General features: G+C 41.3%; 2 protein-coding genes and 1 pseudogene across 2 annotated transcripts; 2 read left to right on the top strand and 1 right to left on the bottom strand.

Annotated features, from left to right (window-relative positions):
* The first annotated feature begins 6762 nt into the window (after positions 1-6762).
* LOC114715206 (mitogen-activated protein kinase kinase kinase 1-like) lies at positions 6763-7703 on the top strand. Its single transcript, XM_028900036.1, has one exon. The coding sequence runs from the start codon at positions 6923-6925 to the stop codon at positions 7583-7585; it is 663 nt and encodes a 220-aa protein (XP_028755869.1). The 5' UTR covers positions 6763-6922; the 3' UTR covers positions 7586-7703.
* Positions 7704-8617: 914 nt separating this feature from the next.
* On the top strand, positions 8618-12096 carry LOC114715115 (ultraviolet-B receptor UVR8-like). The gene is made up of 5 exons (XM_028899937.1): positions 8618-8711; positions 9023-9196; positions 10049-10084; positions 10209-10357; positions 10452-12096. Exons 1-5 carry the CDS (start codon positions 8618-8620, stop codon positions 11745-11747), a joined length of 1749 nt encoding a protein of 582 aa, XP_028755770.1. The 3' UTR covers positions 11748-12096.
* A 976-nt stretch (positions 12097-13072) lies between these two features.
* On the bottom strand, positions 13073-17938 carry LOC114715026 (protein unc-13 homolog; annotated as a pseudogene).
* Positions 17939-17946: the final 8 nt, after the last annotated feature.

Genomic DNA, 17946 nt, shown 5'->3' with positions numbered 1-17946 from the left:
GATATTGAAGAGATAAATGAAGGGGAAGTTCGCTTTCGCCCTCAGAGAACCCCCATCCAGCGTGTCAAAAAATATTTAACCCACACGAAAAACCTGGCTCTGATACCACTCGGGGATGTTAGCTGAATCGGACCAAGCTAACATAGTCTGATATCCAAGGCTCTAGTCCAGGTAAGGCCACTCATTCTCAATTCATCAACGGGCCACGTTAGGACTCTCAGCCTTGAATACCAGAGCTAGGATAACTGGAAAGATTGTCACCAATCACTCCTTCATGGATCGTGGTCAGATTCTATTTTCTGATGCACAGGATCCTCTTGAAGAGGCAAGTGCAGAGCATACTCAGAATCTCTGGAGACAGAAGAAAGATATCATAAGTGAGGCTTTCAGAAGAAGAGAGAAATTTAGAGAGAACTCATGAGGAAAGCATACTAGTATTATACAAGGAAGTCAATACAACTCCTTCTGCCTGTAACTGATGGCAGAGTAGGGTTTATATAGACGCTCGGGGTCACTTCATGACAAAGTCCTAATAGTACACCTCATTATGACGGGTAGATGTAATAGTAGACGTCATTATGACATGACATTTAATAATCACAACTACTAACTACCAACTACTCTCATAATGACACCTAATAATGGCAACTACTCCACTTATTACAAGAGGACGAAATAGACTACAGGACAAACTACTTTAATAAAGTAAAAGTAGATAGCGACATAAAGTAGGATTCTGGCGGGTCCCGCTTTATCTTCAGAGTATCCCAAAAGGAGATTTTCTGATGATGATGTTCCCTAGTCTTTATAGATAGGCTCATGGCTAGGGGATAGGTTCATGATGCCTTCTGGGTCAGGGTCATCTGAGTCATAGTGTCTCCTTGAGCTTCTTGAGTAGTAATAGTCTTCGAGCTCTGGATCAGGGTCTTCTTGGTTAGGATCCTGGGATTCCCCTGCAAGGAATGGGAGTTGTGGCTAGAAACTTGGCTGAGGGAGATAGAGTCCTTCAGGCTGAGTGAGTTGGATCTGAGAGTCTTCTTCATGAGGGTTTTCAGAGGCTTCTGTCGGTGGAGGGACTTATGACCTATTTGGTGGAGGTCTGACAGCACTCATGATGAAATCTCTTTGGAATTCTTCAAGTGTTGTGTTGCTGGCAGGTGGTGAGTTTGGAGGGAAAGGTCCGAGAGAAAGACATGAAGTGTCTTCTCCCGTGTCAGGCTGGTTAAGTGCAGTTAATGTCTTCCCAATTTTTTCCATTAGCAATGCTTCCCTTCTTGGCCATGAGGGGGTGGTGACCTGGAGGATCAGACGGTTGTCTGTGTAGAGCCTCTGGTTAGCACTTATTCCATAGTTCCTGAAAAAGGTATACAGACAGAAAAATCTTTTTTGTTTGGGAGTTGGTAAGTCCCAAATATTATGTTCTTTGAGAATTTTCCAGAGTTTTCCTCTCCAGTAGGGAAGAGGAGCAATCATCTCAAAGAGTGTGGTAAGAGGAGAATTTTCATTCCTGATGTCATTCAGGTGATCATGGACGACTACAGCTGAGAAGGCTATGGCACAGGTATAATTGGCTGAAACAGACCAGATGTACCATAAAAGTTCTTCTGGTATGGGTCCTTTGATGATGGGAACAGTGAGGTAAGGAGCATCGGCATCAAAGTGCTGAGGATAAGGGTGGATTCCAGTATCTACAAAAACACGATGGAGCCAGTAGAACATAGTACTTCTGGCAAGGTTTTGGACATCTGCTGGAGATTCAGGACGGGATCCAGGAGGGAAAATGGTGGCTCTCATTCTGTGAGGCATTTCTGGTTCAGAGATGGTTAGGATGAAAAGAGGTTGAGGTCTGGAGAGTGACAGGAGTTTTGGAGGCTGGGAAACTTTCTGAGGTCTTGTGAGGAAATCTGCTATGATGTTCTGGTGTCCTTTGAGATGATGAACGGTGAATTTATAGCGAGAGAACCAGTCTTTCCATCGGAGTAACTGGCTGTCTGGCAAGGTCTTTCCCTTGGGATCAAGCATTCTTGGAAAAGACGTATTGTCCATTTCTACTCTGAATTGATAAGGACTGAGATGGAAGCTGAACTTCTCGATTCCTCTTTTGACAGCAAGGATCTCCTTGTAGGTAGCATGATAATGCTTTTCTGACTCCTTGAATTGTCCGCTTGCATGTCCACAGTAAAATCTCTTTCCATCTATCTCTTCAATTAGGACAGCTCCCCAAAAGTCATCACTAGCATCAGTCTGGAGAATTCGTAACCCTTTGTCAGGGATCTTTAATGGAGGTGGTTGCTGTGCAATTCTTTTGAGGGTCTTGACAGTTGAGGTCTGCTCTGTCCCCCACGCGAGAGGATTCTTTTTGAGAAGTTTGGACAGCTGGCTGGTATGATTTGACACATGAGGGATGAAATCCCGAAGATAATTAATGATGCCCAGAAATTGTTGGATTTGCTTTGTTGTGAGATTATCGTCTGGGAATTTGAGTAATTCTTCTGCAATGTGTGGTCCGGGATAATACTGACCATTTTCAAAATGCATTCCAAGAAACTCTATGCTGTTGACACCTATTTCACCTTTCTTTGCTGACAACAGAATCCCGTATTTTTCAATTATTTCCCCAAACTGGGTCAATAAAATTTTATGGGAGTCCTCATCTTTTGAGAAAAGTAAAAGGTCATCAATGTAAATGAGGAGGTTATCAAGCATAGGTTCAAAGATTCTGGTCATGGCCTTTTGGAACAGTGATGGGGCTACCTTAAGCCCAAATGGCATGACAGTCCATTGGTACTGGGCGTTTGGAATACAGAAGGCAGTTTTGGGTCGATCTTCTGGGTGGATACCCAATTGCCAAAATCCTGCTTTAAGATCAAACTTGGAAAAGATTTTTGCATCCCTAAGATGGACTGTAAGGGAACTGGGCTTTGGTAAAGGGAATTTGTCATCTTGAAGGAAAATATTAAGAGGCTTATAGTCAATGACTAACCTTTTCTTCCCTCTTTTGATTTCTGACCTTTTTTCAACATAGAATGCCTGACAAGCCCAATTAGATTTTGTTGGTTCAATAAGGCCTTGTTTGAGAAGTGCAGCACATTCTTCTTTAGCGAGCTTGAGATCTTCTGGATTCATTCCTGGATGAGAGGCCTTTGTGGGATTGATGTCTTCATTTTTCTTGAAGGGGAGTTTTATAAAAAACTCTTGATTTTTCCATAATGGAAAAGGATGAGAGAATTGTTGATGACTATCAGCACAAAATTTGAGAAGATGATCTCGAATATCTTCATATCCTGGTGGTGCCTGTTGGATCTCAAAGAGATTAGGAACTTCAGTATATGCACTAAAGAAACTTTTATATCTAATCCCTTTAGGCAAGACTTGAAGATTCCTAGTATGATTATAAGCATCAAATCCAATAAGAATATCTTTCCCCGGGAGATCACTACCAAGAACTTTCATCCATAGAACACATCCTGGAAAGAATTGAATACCAATCTTCCTGCGAGTTATCCATTCAATCTTGAAGGGCTTTGAATCAGCAGTAAGGAAAAATTGATCACAAGGGATCCATGCTTCAGGGGGAAGAATATCAGGATTCATGATGGTTCTGCATGCTCCAGTATCAATAAAGGCAATAACAGGAATTGGCTTTTCATATCTTCCTGGAAGAATATGAATCTTGACATTTGGCTTAGGAGTGATTTTGTTGTGTTCTGGCTGAGAAGCTACGGAACCAAGGAAAGGAGACGGATGCACAGGCTGTTCAAGGGAATATAAATACCCTTGAGGACTATCATCTTCTTGAGAAAAGGATTCAGAATCAGTTTCCTCATCTTCAGAGTAAGGAAGAATATATTGTGTCTCTTCATCCTGAGCATCTTGTTCTTCGATCACAGATTCTACATCTTCATCTTCATTGATCATGAGAACAGTCTGCAAGTGTTCTAGCATTTTGACATCCTTTTTTGTCTTGTTAGGACAATTTTTTGCAAAATGCCCCTTTTTCTTGCATATGTAGCACCTGTCAGATTTCTTTGAGTAAGGTCTGTGCCTCCTGAAGTATCTCAGGAAAGGCTTTCTGGATCTTCTCCTGGAGTAAGAACCCTTTGGATATCTGAATCGACGATAGTGAGATTTTCTCTTGGTAGAACAAGAGCAATCTTTATCATCTTTGCACTTTATTTTCAGATGTGGTTTCTTGCAAGCATGCCTAAGCTTTGACTGTCCTTTCAGCATTCCTTTGAAAAACTTCTGTTGTTCACAGAGCTTATCCACAGTTGCTAATGCCAACTGATATATTTCTCCAATAGAAATGTCAGCCATATTTCTATGGAGTGCATTGATAGCTCTATGAAGTTCTGGTAGTAGTTCATCTGGAAGAGAGGCAATAAAAGTATGCCTGAGATTGACATCATTGGCTCCTCCAAGCATGTAGTATTTTTCAGACATTCTCTGGAAATGTTTCTGCAAGTCTCTTTTGTCCAAAGAACAACACTTCATCTCAAAATATTCTTGTCGATGCCTTTTGTTAATGATCTGGAAGTCACCAATGAATTCCTTATGAATGAGTCCTAGGAGAGTTCCTGCATTATCAACTCTGGCTGCTGCTATCTTCTGATAATCACTGAGACTTTGATACCATTCTCTTAACGTTCCTGTTAGTCTTGAAAGAAATTCTGTAAGAACTTCCTCAAGAGTTGCATCATGTCTAGCAAGCTGTAGGTCAATCCATGCTCCGAACTCATGGAGTCTGTCTCTCCATTTTTCTGGAGGGAGATCATCAAAAGTGAACCATGGACCTGTAGTGGGTCTGTAATCTGTTCTTCTTGGCTCAGACGTATGAGGAACAGATGGGTCTTCATCAATAGGATCTTCAACTGTAGGGTCTGGTTGGACCATTGCTACTTTAGAGATATCAGCATGATATGCTTCAGAATCAGAACTGTATTCAATAGAGGAGTTAGACTCAGGTTCAGAGGTTTCATCTGCTGATGAGTGATCTTTATCCACAGATTGGAAAGTGGCTATGGTTTTGTTTGGATCTGCAACTTCTTTTCTTTTTTCTCTGTCTGGAGGAGGAGTTTGTTTTGGTGGAGATGATGGTGGAGTTCTTATTACAACTCCTTGAGAGGACGGTGTTGGTTCAATAGGTTTAGTATATGAGGATGATGGGTAGAAAAGTCTTTCAGATGAAGGGAAGTGAGGTGGTCTTACTGGGGGTCTGGGAGGAGGGTTTGGCTGGACAGGTGAAAGAGTGGGTTGTCGTGATTTTCTCAACTGTCTTAAAATAGGATAAGACATTTTGAAAACCTTGCTATAATCAGATTCTCTAGGGTAAGAAGGAGGTGATGTTGGGTATGTAGGAAGTTGGAAACCAGACGGATAAGATGGATAAGGGTCATAGATGGTTTGTGAATGATCCTTTGCGATATCTGACTCGATTCTTTGCAAATCCTTTCGGATTTGTGACAGTTCTTGCTCTTTTTTGGTAAATTCTGGTCCAATATATCCCTTCTCGATAAATTGCTTTAAATCTGCATCCAGTTGGTAAGCCTGAGAAGTCAGAGTCATATAAAGCTGCTTGACTTGATCAGAGACCTGGTCAAGTCTACTCGTCAGAGTATCAGTTCTAAGAGTCAGCAGGTCAAGCTTTGAATCAATCTTTGTCAGAGTTCTATTCTGGCCGATCGCATTCTGGGTCTGCCAGTTGAGAACTTCTTCTGCTGCTGAGACTGGTCTAGTTTCACCAGTGGGAGAGATTTCTGTTGGGACAGAGAAAGGTCTTGCTGTAACCTTTGTTTCTCTGTTGATTCTTCTTTCAAGAGGAGGAAAATCCTGCTCATAGGGATCCATCATTGCTATACACGGGATGGATTGTTGGATGGCAGGAATCACTGGATCTGGTTTTTGTCTAGGCAGGAGGTCTTCATGACCTGTTTCCTTAAGCAGATCATATAGAGATAACCTGCTAGAAGGAACAGTAGAGACAGGAGCCTTCCAGCTTCTAGCTTTCTGCTTCGGACCATGATCATCATCATCATGGTGGCGATGGTGACGTTTGTGGGAACAAGGAGATGTATTTTTCTCCTTTTTCTTCTTTTTTATGGCATATCTGATGGGGTAAGACCATCCAGCTTCATCTTCATCGTCTGATGCTTCCCACCAGTAAGGTGTATCACACTCATAGTCAGGATCACATTCTTCTGGTGCATGATCCCAAATGAAATGGCCATTTATGTGAGACTTTCCAATCTGTGGATAAAGATCACTCATCAGCAGATGAAACCTCTGAACCTGAGTCTAACTCCTCTATTGAATACAGTTCTGATTCTGAAGCATATCATGCTGATATCTCTAAAGTAGCAATGGTCCAACCAGACCCTACAGTTGAAGATCCTATTGATGAAGACCCATCTGTTCCTCATACGTCTGAGCCAAGAAGAACAGACTTGACCAGGTCTCTGATCAAGTCAAGCAGCTTTATATGACTCTGACTTCTCAGGCTTACCAACTGGATGCAGATTTAAAGCAATTTATCGAGAAGGGATATATTGGACCAGAATTTACCAAAAAAGAGCAAGAACTGTTATTTATTTTCCCGTCCATTCACAGGATTCTCTCATTTTCACGTTTTAATCCTGCTAAAGCAACAGAAAATATAATTACCTTTAAGGCCAATCTAGTCAACTGAAGGCAAAGGATCATTGGTGGGTACTAAAATGAGCATTGCGATTTGTGTCAAGTGTGAGAAGCGCTGCAAAATGCAAATAGGTGAGAAGCGCGCAAGTTACCGGTTTCGGTTACGGAATTGATTCCCTCCTTCTTCGTCTATCCTTCACGTGCCCCTCAATTCTCCGCCAGGAATCCATAACGCTTGTCTTTTTACATAACCATTAATCTCTCACCTTCTCTCCAGCCTTCATCGTCCATGGATTCTGTATCCCCCGATCCTCGCCTCTCCCCCTCCCAACCCTTCTCCGATCGAATCCTCCGCGCTCTCCGCCACCCTCTCCTCCTCCTCCACCGTTCCCATGCCTCCTTCTTCATATTGGGCGCCACCGCCAATGTCTACACCGTCACTCTCTCCTCCCTCCCCTCCTGCACCTGTCCCGACCGCACCACCCCTTGCAAGCACATTCTTTTCGTCCTCATTCGGGTTCTCGGCCTCCCCCTCGATCACTTCTGCCTTCGCCGCCGAACTATCCGCCCCTCCCAACTCCGCCGCCTCCTCGACCTCCCTACCTCGCCGGACTCCCTCGCCGGGGCCGCACTTCGCGAGAGATTTCACCAGCTTTTCTTCAGTGGAAGACAGGAACCCAGTATAGAGATGGAGGATGGGACCACTTGTCCGATTTGTCTGGAGGAAATGGGGAAGGATGACAAGGTCGTCGCCTGTGGAACGTGTCGGAATCCAATTCATGAGGAGTGTTTGGTGAAGTGGAAGAGAAGCAGGGGAAGGAGAACGGCTAGTTGTGTGATTTGCAGGGCAAGATGGAGGGGCATGAATGATCAAGATCAGTATCTAAATCTCTCTGCTTACATTAGTCAGAACAATATGGCCGAGACCAGTGGAGGTCCCTGCACTGGTTAATTCTGTATATTGCTTTGTTCATGCCTGTGTTAGATGGTGAAAATGCAGATTTGTAGGATAACTCATTCTTAAATTCATGATCAATGTAAACTGTAAGAAAGACGAGAAATTGTTTCTAGTTGATTTGCAATTAGTTATTTTGATCCACGGATTTTGGTTGCAAGCTTATTTTCGATTGATGCAGACTAGAATGCTTCGGTTGAAAGCACGATGTACGATGGTAAGCACACGACGTAACGAACCCGTGGGAGGAATATATTTTTAATCCGATGCCTTATCCGAATCATATTCCCGTCTTCATAATTCTAGCGAACTATCTTAAATCCCCACTCAACACCGCATATAACCTAAAATGCTTGAGTAATCCGACTTCCGACGACCAATTCCCGAATTTCCAATGTCGTATTTGACGATCAAGCCTCACGAGAAATAAAGTTTTCATCAACTATAATCTATCAATTTTTTTGAATAAGACCCGGGGATGAGACAATCCTCCCCCCATCTTTTTTTATTTTCATTTAATCTTTGGGTTAGAAGGATAAGGATGGAGGCCGACAAGTATAAATTACCAAAAGACAGATACGTGACGCTCTTCTCTTTGAACCCAGCATAGACGATCATTGTTATTTTGGTTTGGTACTACCCTAACTTGAATAAAGAGAAGCGATTTGCTTATCGTAATATGATAATGAAAGGATACAAATCACTGCTTAAGAAGCAATTGGCTTGCCTAATTCGCTAATCGAGAAAGTTAAACACGTATGTAGTCAACAATCAAACAATCAAATTTAAGGGGTAGATTTTTTATTTTTAAATTTTTATTTGGTGCGGAACTGAAGGAATATATATTATTATATAGGGATGGGGAAAAGGATAAAGTCTATTTTCTTATGAACTCGATCTTGTCTCTTTCCTCCGCTATGCCTGCCATTACAACTTGACGGCTGTTGTAAGCTCAATATATAAAGAGCTTCTATGCATTCACAAACATAAGCCAGGCATTGCTACATAAGTATTGAGTAGCAGGAGATAATGAAGGACGCTGCGAATTTTCCTAACTCCGGCAATTTATCTAGCAAAGTAGTCGCCGTCGCTGCCGGCGAAGCACATACTCTTGCTTCAACCGGTAAGACTTGTCAAATTTTTCGAAACAGTGTTTTGGGCTATCAATTATATGGCGGATCCTTATTGTCCTGTGAGATATGTTCCGGAGAATCAGAATCTCTTGCTGAAATAAAAATGGCGGCCCATGTTTATCTAGGGGTGCCCAACCAGCTTTTGTGATCATTGAGTTGGGCGCCACTGGAAAGTTTCTTGCTTTGCCATTATGATGGCTACGGGAGGGAATCGTATCTTTAATTCTGTAATTTTTAACACTTCTTTTAGAGACATCTTGCATTGACGAATGTTGGGGAACTTTTATGTTTCTGACTGTAGGGGATGGGTGTGTATATTCTTGGGGAAGAGGAATACTGGGGCGACTTGGCCGAGGCTCAGAAGAGGACGAGTTTTTTCCTGTTCAGGTCAAGTTTGAGAACCCCAGTTCATCAGGAGACACTATCAAAATTGTGGGAATTGCCGCTGGTGCCTATCATAGTCTTGCTCTTGCAGGTTGTAAGAATTTTAACCTTTGAATTTGTTCTTTATTCCTCCTCTCCTGTGGCTTATTATTTTGTTGGTGTTGAACTCGATGTGGTGGGAAAACGAGAAAAATGCGAGGTTGGAAAAGAAGATAAGTGGAGAGGGGAAGATTTTGGTTATTATTTCTAGGAGTTTATAGGTGGATGAAAGATGGAAGAGGTTCCCACGTTTAGAGCCAAACCTGTTTCAAATATGATTATCCCAGATGGGAAGAAGTCCGTAAGCAAATTTTTTTTTTTTTGGGGGAAAAAAAGATGTATTTCAGTTTCAAATGTCCTTCATCTTTCCCGGAAACCAACAAGTGTGATGTGGTTTACTAACCGAATTTTCAGTTGGTTTATTTTCCATCGCCCGTATTTCATCTGCCCCATCAGCCCCTTCCCAAGTTTTGGTCGATTTTCTAAGTTCGTCATCTTTTGCTGCATGATACTAAGTAAAATCCTCGGAATATAGGATCCTCTGAATATACATGCACGCTCACTTTTAAGCATGACAGTTCACCATGTTGGATTGTTGGCCAAAATTTCTCGACATTCGGCCTTTCGGTGCAATGTATGTTTAATTGTTACCTGCTTGCAAGAGATTCTTTATTGGTCCCCTTTAGGGTAAATATTTTGTAAATTTATTTTGTATATGTCACGCTTCTATATGTCAGAATAGAGATGGGGAAAAAAGAGATATGAAACACATGCAATATCTAGTAGACTGCAGTCTGATAATAACACTGAGTATGTCTCTAAGGCAAACTTAAGGCTGCTTCATGAAACTGGAATTTGAAGGACATTCCTCCAGTTTAATTTCTGCTGCTGTGTGTGTTGACAGATGATGGATCAGTCTGGTGCTGGGGTTACAATATCTGTATCCTTGACATAATTGTATTGCCTCGGGAAAGTCGGATACAAAAAATTACTAGTTTCTACTTCTATTGTTCTGTATATTTGTTGGTTTGTATTATTCAACTATGTCCTTGACTACTGTATGGATGGTCAACTCGGTCTCAACGAAGAGGACTCCTATGGCTCTAGCGGAGATAAGTCTCTAATTCCCTGCCTATTAAACAAGTTCCTTGAGTTGCACCCTCCTGATTCTTCAACAGATCCACCAGAAGAAGAGAGTAAGGCATCACTAAAGGTATTTCGTAACTGCATACATTCTGTTCGCTGATATACAAACAGCCAAATGTGAGATAGCCATTAAGTTGCTTTTGTGCGTCCTATTTTTTCAGATATGTTCTGTCAAAGCAGGGGGAATGATGTCTCTGGCTATTGATAACCTAGGGGCCCTATGGATGTGGGGAAATTGCCCACAGAAAAGCAACGAAGGAGGGTTCTCTCTTGTGAGCAGTTTCGTTCCCACACCAGTATGGGATTTTCACGGCCATACTGTTGTCAAGGTTGCATGTGGAAATGAGCATGTTGTGGCACTAGTTACTGCAGGAGAATCGTACGTAGGTGAAGACCTCGTGTGCTACTCTTGGGGTAATAACAGCCATGGTCAATTAGGCTTGGGAGATAGGGAGAGCAGGCCACATCCAGAAGTTGTAAAAGCATTTGACCAGGAGTCCCCCTGGGCAATTTATGAGGTAGCTTGTGGTGCCTTTCACACTGCTTTACTCACTCACAAAAAAAGCCCCAGTGACACATCAGCAAGCATGTGCTGGACGTTTGGCCTTGGGGATAATGGGCAACTTGGGCATGGAACCACGCAAAGCGAACTGCTTCCAATGCCTGTCAAAGAATTGCCACAGCATGTTCATCTAATTTCTGTTGACTGTGGCTTGTTTCATACTAGTGTTATTTCATCAGCTGGGGATGTGTGGTCATGGGGCATGGAGAAGGGTCTTGGTCTGTGCCCTGATGCTAGTTTTGCTGGAACTGATTCTGGGGATGCACTCTCTCCCCTTCTTATCTCATGTACACCACATCAGCCTCGGTTTCCAGAACCAATACAAGTTGCTTGTGGGGCGGCGCATACTGTTGTTGTTGCACAGGAGGGATATAAGATTTGGTCTTGGGGTAGGGGAAGGAGTGGGGTTCTCGGAAATGGTAAGGCAGTGGATTTTTACACTCCCACACTAGTGTTATGGCCTCCGCTGATAGAGGATTTCAAGCAAGAGGACCAGAAGAGTACTGGAGACCAAGATAAGATGACAGAAAAAGAGGCTGAAGCGGTCACAGAAATGGATGAAAAATTAGCCTCAGCATTGAATGAACTGAAGCTGCTTCAGACAAGGCTTTCTGTGATGGAGAGATATGCCAGTATACTTCATGGTTCAATATTTGGAAAACCTTTTGATGAGCGTGATATCCCAGCGTCATTGAAGAACTCAGGTGTATTCGACATTGCAAAGGAATGGGAGAGCATGTTAGAGGAAGCAGATCGCAGTAAGCTAATTAGGTTGGAAATGTTCTACAAAAACATGCTTGCTGGCGTGAAAGATAAACTAATGAAAAGAAGGATCAAGGAGATTATAAAGGAATGCCTTCAGTCTTCAGAATTTCCAAAACTGAACCCCGAGTAACTAAGCTGCATCATATTCTGCACAGGAGATTGCACTTTACAACGTAATAAACATCATGCACCCATACGTTTTCTCATGCCCTTTCAGTATATACTCTTAGCAGAACAGACCTTAAGCTTCCATACCTTCCGATTTTCAGGCAATTCTAATCCGGTACGTTCCATAGTTGGGTATCTTGGATCAAGGCCTTAAGCTTCATTCAAGGTTAAATTTCACTTGTAGTTCGAGACATGATCCTGGGTGGAGATTATTTTATTATTGTTTTTATAAAGAAGAATCCCCGTATATCTGGCCCTGCTTGTAAAACTCATTTAATTTGATTTTTTAAAATATGCAAAATATTGTCAAATCTCCTAGTTCGGACATTGTGGCCACCACGTGCTTTTTCGCGCCCAAGAACCTTTTCGCCGGTATCGCTTAAGTTTGCATTGTGGCGCCGCCCATGTTTGCATTATCATCATCAATACGCGCACATCCTGATGTTCAAACATGCTAGAAGTTATTGCGTTGCACTGGATACTTCTTTTTATGCTTTATCCTTCTCATACGCACTAGATGCTGGCTTTGTTCCTCTTAAATTATCAATTCAAAGTTATTAACTACTCCCTCACTCGATATAAAGCTAGTTGGGAGTAAATTTTATTCTTAATACAAAATCTGAGTCAACTTTGTCTTTCATATTTTTCAAAATATACACATTAATTGTAAGAAATTTTTTCACCAAGAAGGATAATTTCTAAATGTGACAAATAATTAACTTAAGTTATTTAATATTCTCAAATTAATTATCTAACTTTTATATTAAGAACTGAAAATAATATTAAATTGTGATCTAACAATGTCAAAAAAAGCCGTAATTAAAGACTTCTTTTTAAAAAAAAAAAAAAAAAAACTAAATTTGTAACTCATTCTCTCAATAAAATCAGGTCAGATCACAATCTATTGACTAGTATTTCTCAATTGAGGTTTCATTAGGGAAGCCTCAGTTGAAGGGATATAGATCCCTGTATACTTCTCCATGTATATTTTAAAAACTTACGCAAGAAAAGTTAAAATGTAAGGGCACAATGTACATTATGCTAATACTGATGGCATGAGAAGGTTAATTTCAGTGTTTGTCATCGTTTTGCTGCTTCTAATATACACTGATGCATCATATATACATATTCTCAACCAGGAAAAAAAAAATACTAACATTAGAATGTGTTCAACTTGTTAGGTGTAACATAAGCATTGGCATACACAGATTGATCCCAACTTACATGATGATAAATAATGACATCAACTTCAATAAACATATGCTATACATTGCTTTTGTTTCTTACTAGTAAAAATGTGACAAGCCACTCCAAGGGAATTCAACAAAAGAATTTTTCATATATAAAGAACTCGCAGAAGAGAAGTTGAAAAGGGCTACCCGAGAAAGAAAGCACCAGAGTCCAGAAATACTAAGATGATCCTACCTTCAAATGATTAACGAATCAGAAAGAATATTCAACTATCTTCGCAAATAAAGCCTCTGCCCAAGGAACACTGAAGGCCACCACACATGCTGCCCTTCTCCAGACCCATTGGATATGGAAGTAGAACCACCACCAATTTGAACAAAATACACTATACAAGACAGCTGCACCCTGTGGTAAACTTAGCTCGCCAATGCAGATAATGTTACCTGCTGAGCAATATTGCTCCAAATACAAGCAGAACCAGAAATATAAGCATAATGCCATTTCCAGCGATGATATCTTGGTTTCCATTCTGCGTACAGGTTCCCAAGATTCTTACAGTTTCTTAGGTAGATTATATGCCTTTTTAAGAAACTTAGAAGCTGATTCATCGTTCCTATAGCACAAAACACGTAGTAGTGTGTTAGGTTCAGATGGATTCCACTGTCCGGAAGTTGGAGGTAAAGGAAGTCTAGATCTAGCAGAGGAGCCAAACGTCTCCAGGGTTGCCCTTCTAAACCGCTCAATGAGGCTATCTGTATCAGTTCGGAAGAGGGGGAGGACAGACCTTGCTGTAGTTGAAAACTTATCTATTAATTCAGAAGGCAAGCCATCCCCATTTGCCCAGAAGAGATCCTTAAGGGATTTGAAATCATCCTCTATGATCTGAGAGTCCTGCCGGGAAAATGCACGTGAGGGTCCTCCAGCAAGCAAGACCAGCAAGAATCCCTCAAAGGAAGCTCTCATTATATCAGTAAGAATCCGTGTGCGAATTCTTTCATGGATTGTATCAGAAATGATCATCAAGTTTCGCTCAAGTTCTTGCAGAAATGGTTCAATCCTGGAAGATGATGTATCTCCAACGTATAAACCATCCCATAAAACATGGCTTAGATCATGGAATATGATTCTGTATGCCACTGCCTCACAAAGTTGTTGAATTCCTTCAACACATGCAGCTGGAGATAATTCAAACTTCTTTGCCAATCCATTTGAAAAATCTTCCACATCAGCAGACTCAGAGTTTCGTAGAAGGGTAATAATTCTTTTCTCCAGAACATCAAATTCACCCCGGATCCATTGCAAAGTGTTTATGCGAGCACAAAGTTGTGGTACCCCAAAAGAGGCATCCCCATTGGTTGCAACCTGAGAGTTTCTCTTCTGAACATTAGGAGATTTTTCTTTCTTCTTCCCAAAGCCTTGAAATTTTGATCCAATAGAACATCTGGTCAATGCTGGCATTGTTGGAAGATACGTATTTCGTGATCCTGAATATATCAAGAAAAATTAACCCAGTTATTTTTTTGGGGTCAAAAAAGAAACCCAATTGTTATGTATACTAAATATCAAAGCTCAACTATCAAATTCAACATGATTTACCACAGCCAGATTTTGCTTTGGTAACATAGTATTGCAGGCATCTGTCAAGGCCATTCATCAGTTCAGGAAGCAATGCAGGATGCATTGGTATTGGAAGCTGAAAGTATGCATCCAAAGTTTCATTTATGATTCGCAATACTTCGACAGCAGAAGGGGCATAACCATCCTGACTTGTCTGTGGACTCCAGACCTAATCATCACAATAAACTATATTACTTTGAAGATATTAGGTAAACAATTGAAGTATACATAAACTCACATAATATACTAAATAAAGGCGATTATGGTTTAGAATCTTGCAGTTCGTGCAGGATTTCAAGTTAGCAACCAACTCTAGAATTCATGCAACGTAAATCCAAGCGCCTGAACTGAAATCTTATTGCTGGTTTACTCCCGTTACATTACCACAGAGAAGACAGTAAAACAAAAATATTTAACAATAACATCATGATGTCTTTATTTATATTCTATAAAGACCTTGCCCTGGTAATAAGTGGTGATGAAAATTCATCAAAAGGAAGCAAAATACAAAAGGATGATGAATGCAAACCTCTTGTTGCACATTCCTATCAACCCACTCTTTAAGTCTGTCTAGTCTAGTCTTAATCCATGTTTTCACCATATTGGCAATAGCAGCTTCAGCCTCAAAAGGAGGCATCTCACGGATTATTGCTTTGCCACCATCATCACTCTCTACTGAATCTTCTACAGCTATTTGTACAAGGTCTTTCTCCAACTTATCTGCCGCTCTCAAAACTTGTACTGCATCAGGTGTCAGTTCTGTTATGCCCGAGATGAACTGTTTCAATTCATTTCCATAGCATGCGTGAAGAGTGGCCACAGCAACACCCGCTGACAAAGGATGCCACCTCTTAAGTATTGGACTGAACACTCGCTTCTCATTAACTGCCAGGCTACCGACATCCTTGGCAAGAATCGCAAGGAGAGGAAGAGCATTTGGCTGATTTTTGGATGCTCTCCTGCTTGAGTCTGCCTTCTCCATTATCTATCAAGCATAAAAAAACATATTTCAGCAAATATGTGTCTGGTAAATTGTAGAAAGAGAGTGACAGAATAGTGATTCAAGACAACTATTGCCATGACTGTACAGAGAATCACAATATTTTAGCTATTAAATCTCTTGAGATTTATCTTGAAAAATCTATTGTCCTAACTGAAACTTGATCCACGTTTAGGTTAAATTAAACAAAGGGAAAGGTAAAGATTTATCTTAAGACATAATATTCAATCTCTCACATGAAGCGTACAAGGCTACACTGCCATGTCCACAGCAGCTGGACCAGGAAAAGATTTATCTCAATTCTACCACCTTCTACTAGAGGAAGCAGCCAATACTGTAGATAAGGATAACTTACCTGAGCAAAAGCAGTACGTAGTGATGACCTGATGTAGGTATCAATTCTTTCACGGGCAACATTGACTTCATTTCTTCTCCTTCGTCGATACTCATTAGATATATCCTCAACCAAAATCTTCGCAGCTGCCACCCCTAAAGAAACAATGCCCTGCATTGTTTCAACATTTCCAAGATCAAAAGTTTCATGATACGCAAGGAGCCTTTTCTCTGCCCACCCCAATATAGAACTTAATGTAGAACTCAAAATTTTGGAATACTCTGTATCCTTTGTTGTCTTTGCATCATTTGAAACTTCTACTAGCATACCGTCAGCAGCAGACAGTAGATCCAGGTCCATCTGTCCAGTTGCAACAAATTGGTGGAATAAAACCCACGTAAAGCAGAGATTATGAAGAGTTTGGTTCAATCCAAGAATCCCCCAGGTCTTCTTGATTTGTTCCATCAGCTCATCAAATTCGTCAATAATTGAGGATTCATCGTTAGCATCAAAGCAGGACTGCAGGAGCATTTCATAAAGCCGAAGGTTGAAAGGGATTCCATCTGCCCAGTGGCAGGAATCAGTGGAAGACCCATCATAGGATCTACATGCAAGAGACATGACAGCACTGCGGAGAATCTGCATGGATTCATTATTCTTCCCAGTCTCTATAGGCCTGTCTAAAGCCCCATGAATAATCTGTCGCAATCTATGTGCAGAAGAATTTGACTTATCTAGAGGCATATGAGGATGCAAAAGTAGACCAGCCTCTAGAACCTTCAGCGTTCTCTTCAGCCATTCCTCATGCTCTTGTGGATCAGGAAAATCTGAGAGCTTAAGCTGCTGCAGTAATTCTAGTGGAACTACAACAGATTCAATCCTTCTTCCAACCTGTAATACATCAACAAATAGCTTAGCCGTGATTATTTTAACTTAGTTGATTTCTTTCTGGCTTTATGTTTTCAATGTAAATACCCGTCCTCTCAGAAAAAAATGCATGCAAGCAATTAAAAGCATAAGCAATAGTGTGTATCTATCTACATGAAACAATTACGGGCTTAAATGAGAACCTCATTGTATTTACATTTCGCCATGTTCTTGGACAGGATAATTTGAGAATTTTTCCTGATAATCATTATTTGATATATGATGACAACTCAAATATTGTCCACATGGAAAGACTACGATCCAAGTGCCGAGATGTAAATAATTTCAAAATTGAAGAGAGTATAGAAAAGTCATGTAGCTTTGTATAACAATAAGAATAACGAAAGTCAGTCATATGCATCATCATTTCTATCGAATGGAGGAGTTGTCAAAATCTTCAATTCACAGAATTTGAAGAACGCGATGGCAGATCGAATAAGTTAAAATGTCCGAAGGACCATTCTGAAACTTGAGCTCCACGTAATTGCCCTTTTTCGTAAGCGAAAGTAAATGGGAAAATTAATTTAAATGAAGATTGGAAAGAAAATCAACCGAGAAACCCAGATCAAACGCCATCTTCCATATAACTTACATGCATACACACAATCGTGCAAATGCGCATCTGTGAGGATAGGTGCACAAGTGTGAAGTGCATTGGCAAAGAAGTTGCTATAGAATTAATTGAAAAAGACCTGTCCAGCAGAAATTCTGAGTAGCGCTCTCCTAACGCGCGAGTCCATCGCCTCCGAAAACCCTCATCTGATTCCTCATGAGCTCCCCAACCGTCCAATGGTCGCTTAGACTTCTGCTGACCTGAGCCCGGACTCGAGGCGGAGCCAGGGCTTCTTGGATCCCGAGCCAGGTGATTTTAAGCCGAATGCCTTCTTGACCTTGCTGGCGGCGGTGGAAGTTAGAGATCGCTGCAAGGCAGAGGAGTTCGGGGAGTTGGTGGAGTGGTGGCTCGGAGAGTCGGAATGGTTAGTGGACGAGTTAGACCGTTGCTGAGTGGCTTACCGGAGGAAGTGCGGCAAGCAGCGACGAAGATCTCGAAAGCGGTTAGCCTGAGTTCGGCATCAGTGAGCTTAGAGGCAA

This window comes from Neltuma alba, unplaced genomic scaffold, assembly GCF_004799145.2.
Source record: "Neltuma alba isolate B1F8T4 unplaced genomic scaffold, ASM479914v2 tig00000287_pilon, whole genome shotgun sequence".
In the NCBI taxonomy this organism is placed as follows: domain Eukaryota; kingdom Viridiplantae; phylum Streptophyta; class Magnoliopsida; order Fabales; family Fabaceae; genus Neltuma; species Neltuma alba.
This window is presented reverse-complemented; position numbering and strand designations above follow the sequence as displayed.

Coding starts and splice junctions, on each gene's coding strand:
- LOC114715206 (XM_028900036.1), top strand. CDS start 6,923: ATGGATTCTGTATCCCCCGATCCTCGCCTCTCCCCCTCCCAACCCTTC.
- LOC114715115 (XM_028899937.1), top strand. CDS start 8,618: ATGAAGGACGCTGCGAATTTTCCTAACTCCGGCAATTTATCTAGCAAA. Junction 9,197..10,048: donor TCATAGTCTTGCTCTTGCAG/GTTGTAAGAATT, acceptor GTGTGTTGACAG/ATGATGGATCAGTCTGGTGC. Junction 10,358..10,451: donor AGAGTAAGGCATCACTAAAG/GTATTTCGTAAC, acceptor CTATTTTTTCAG/ATATGTTCTGTCAAAGCAGG.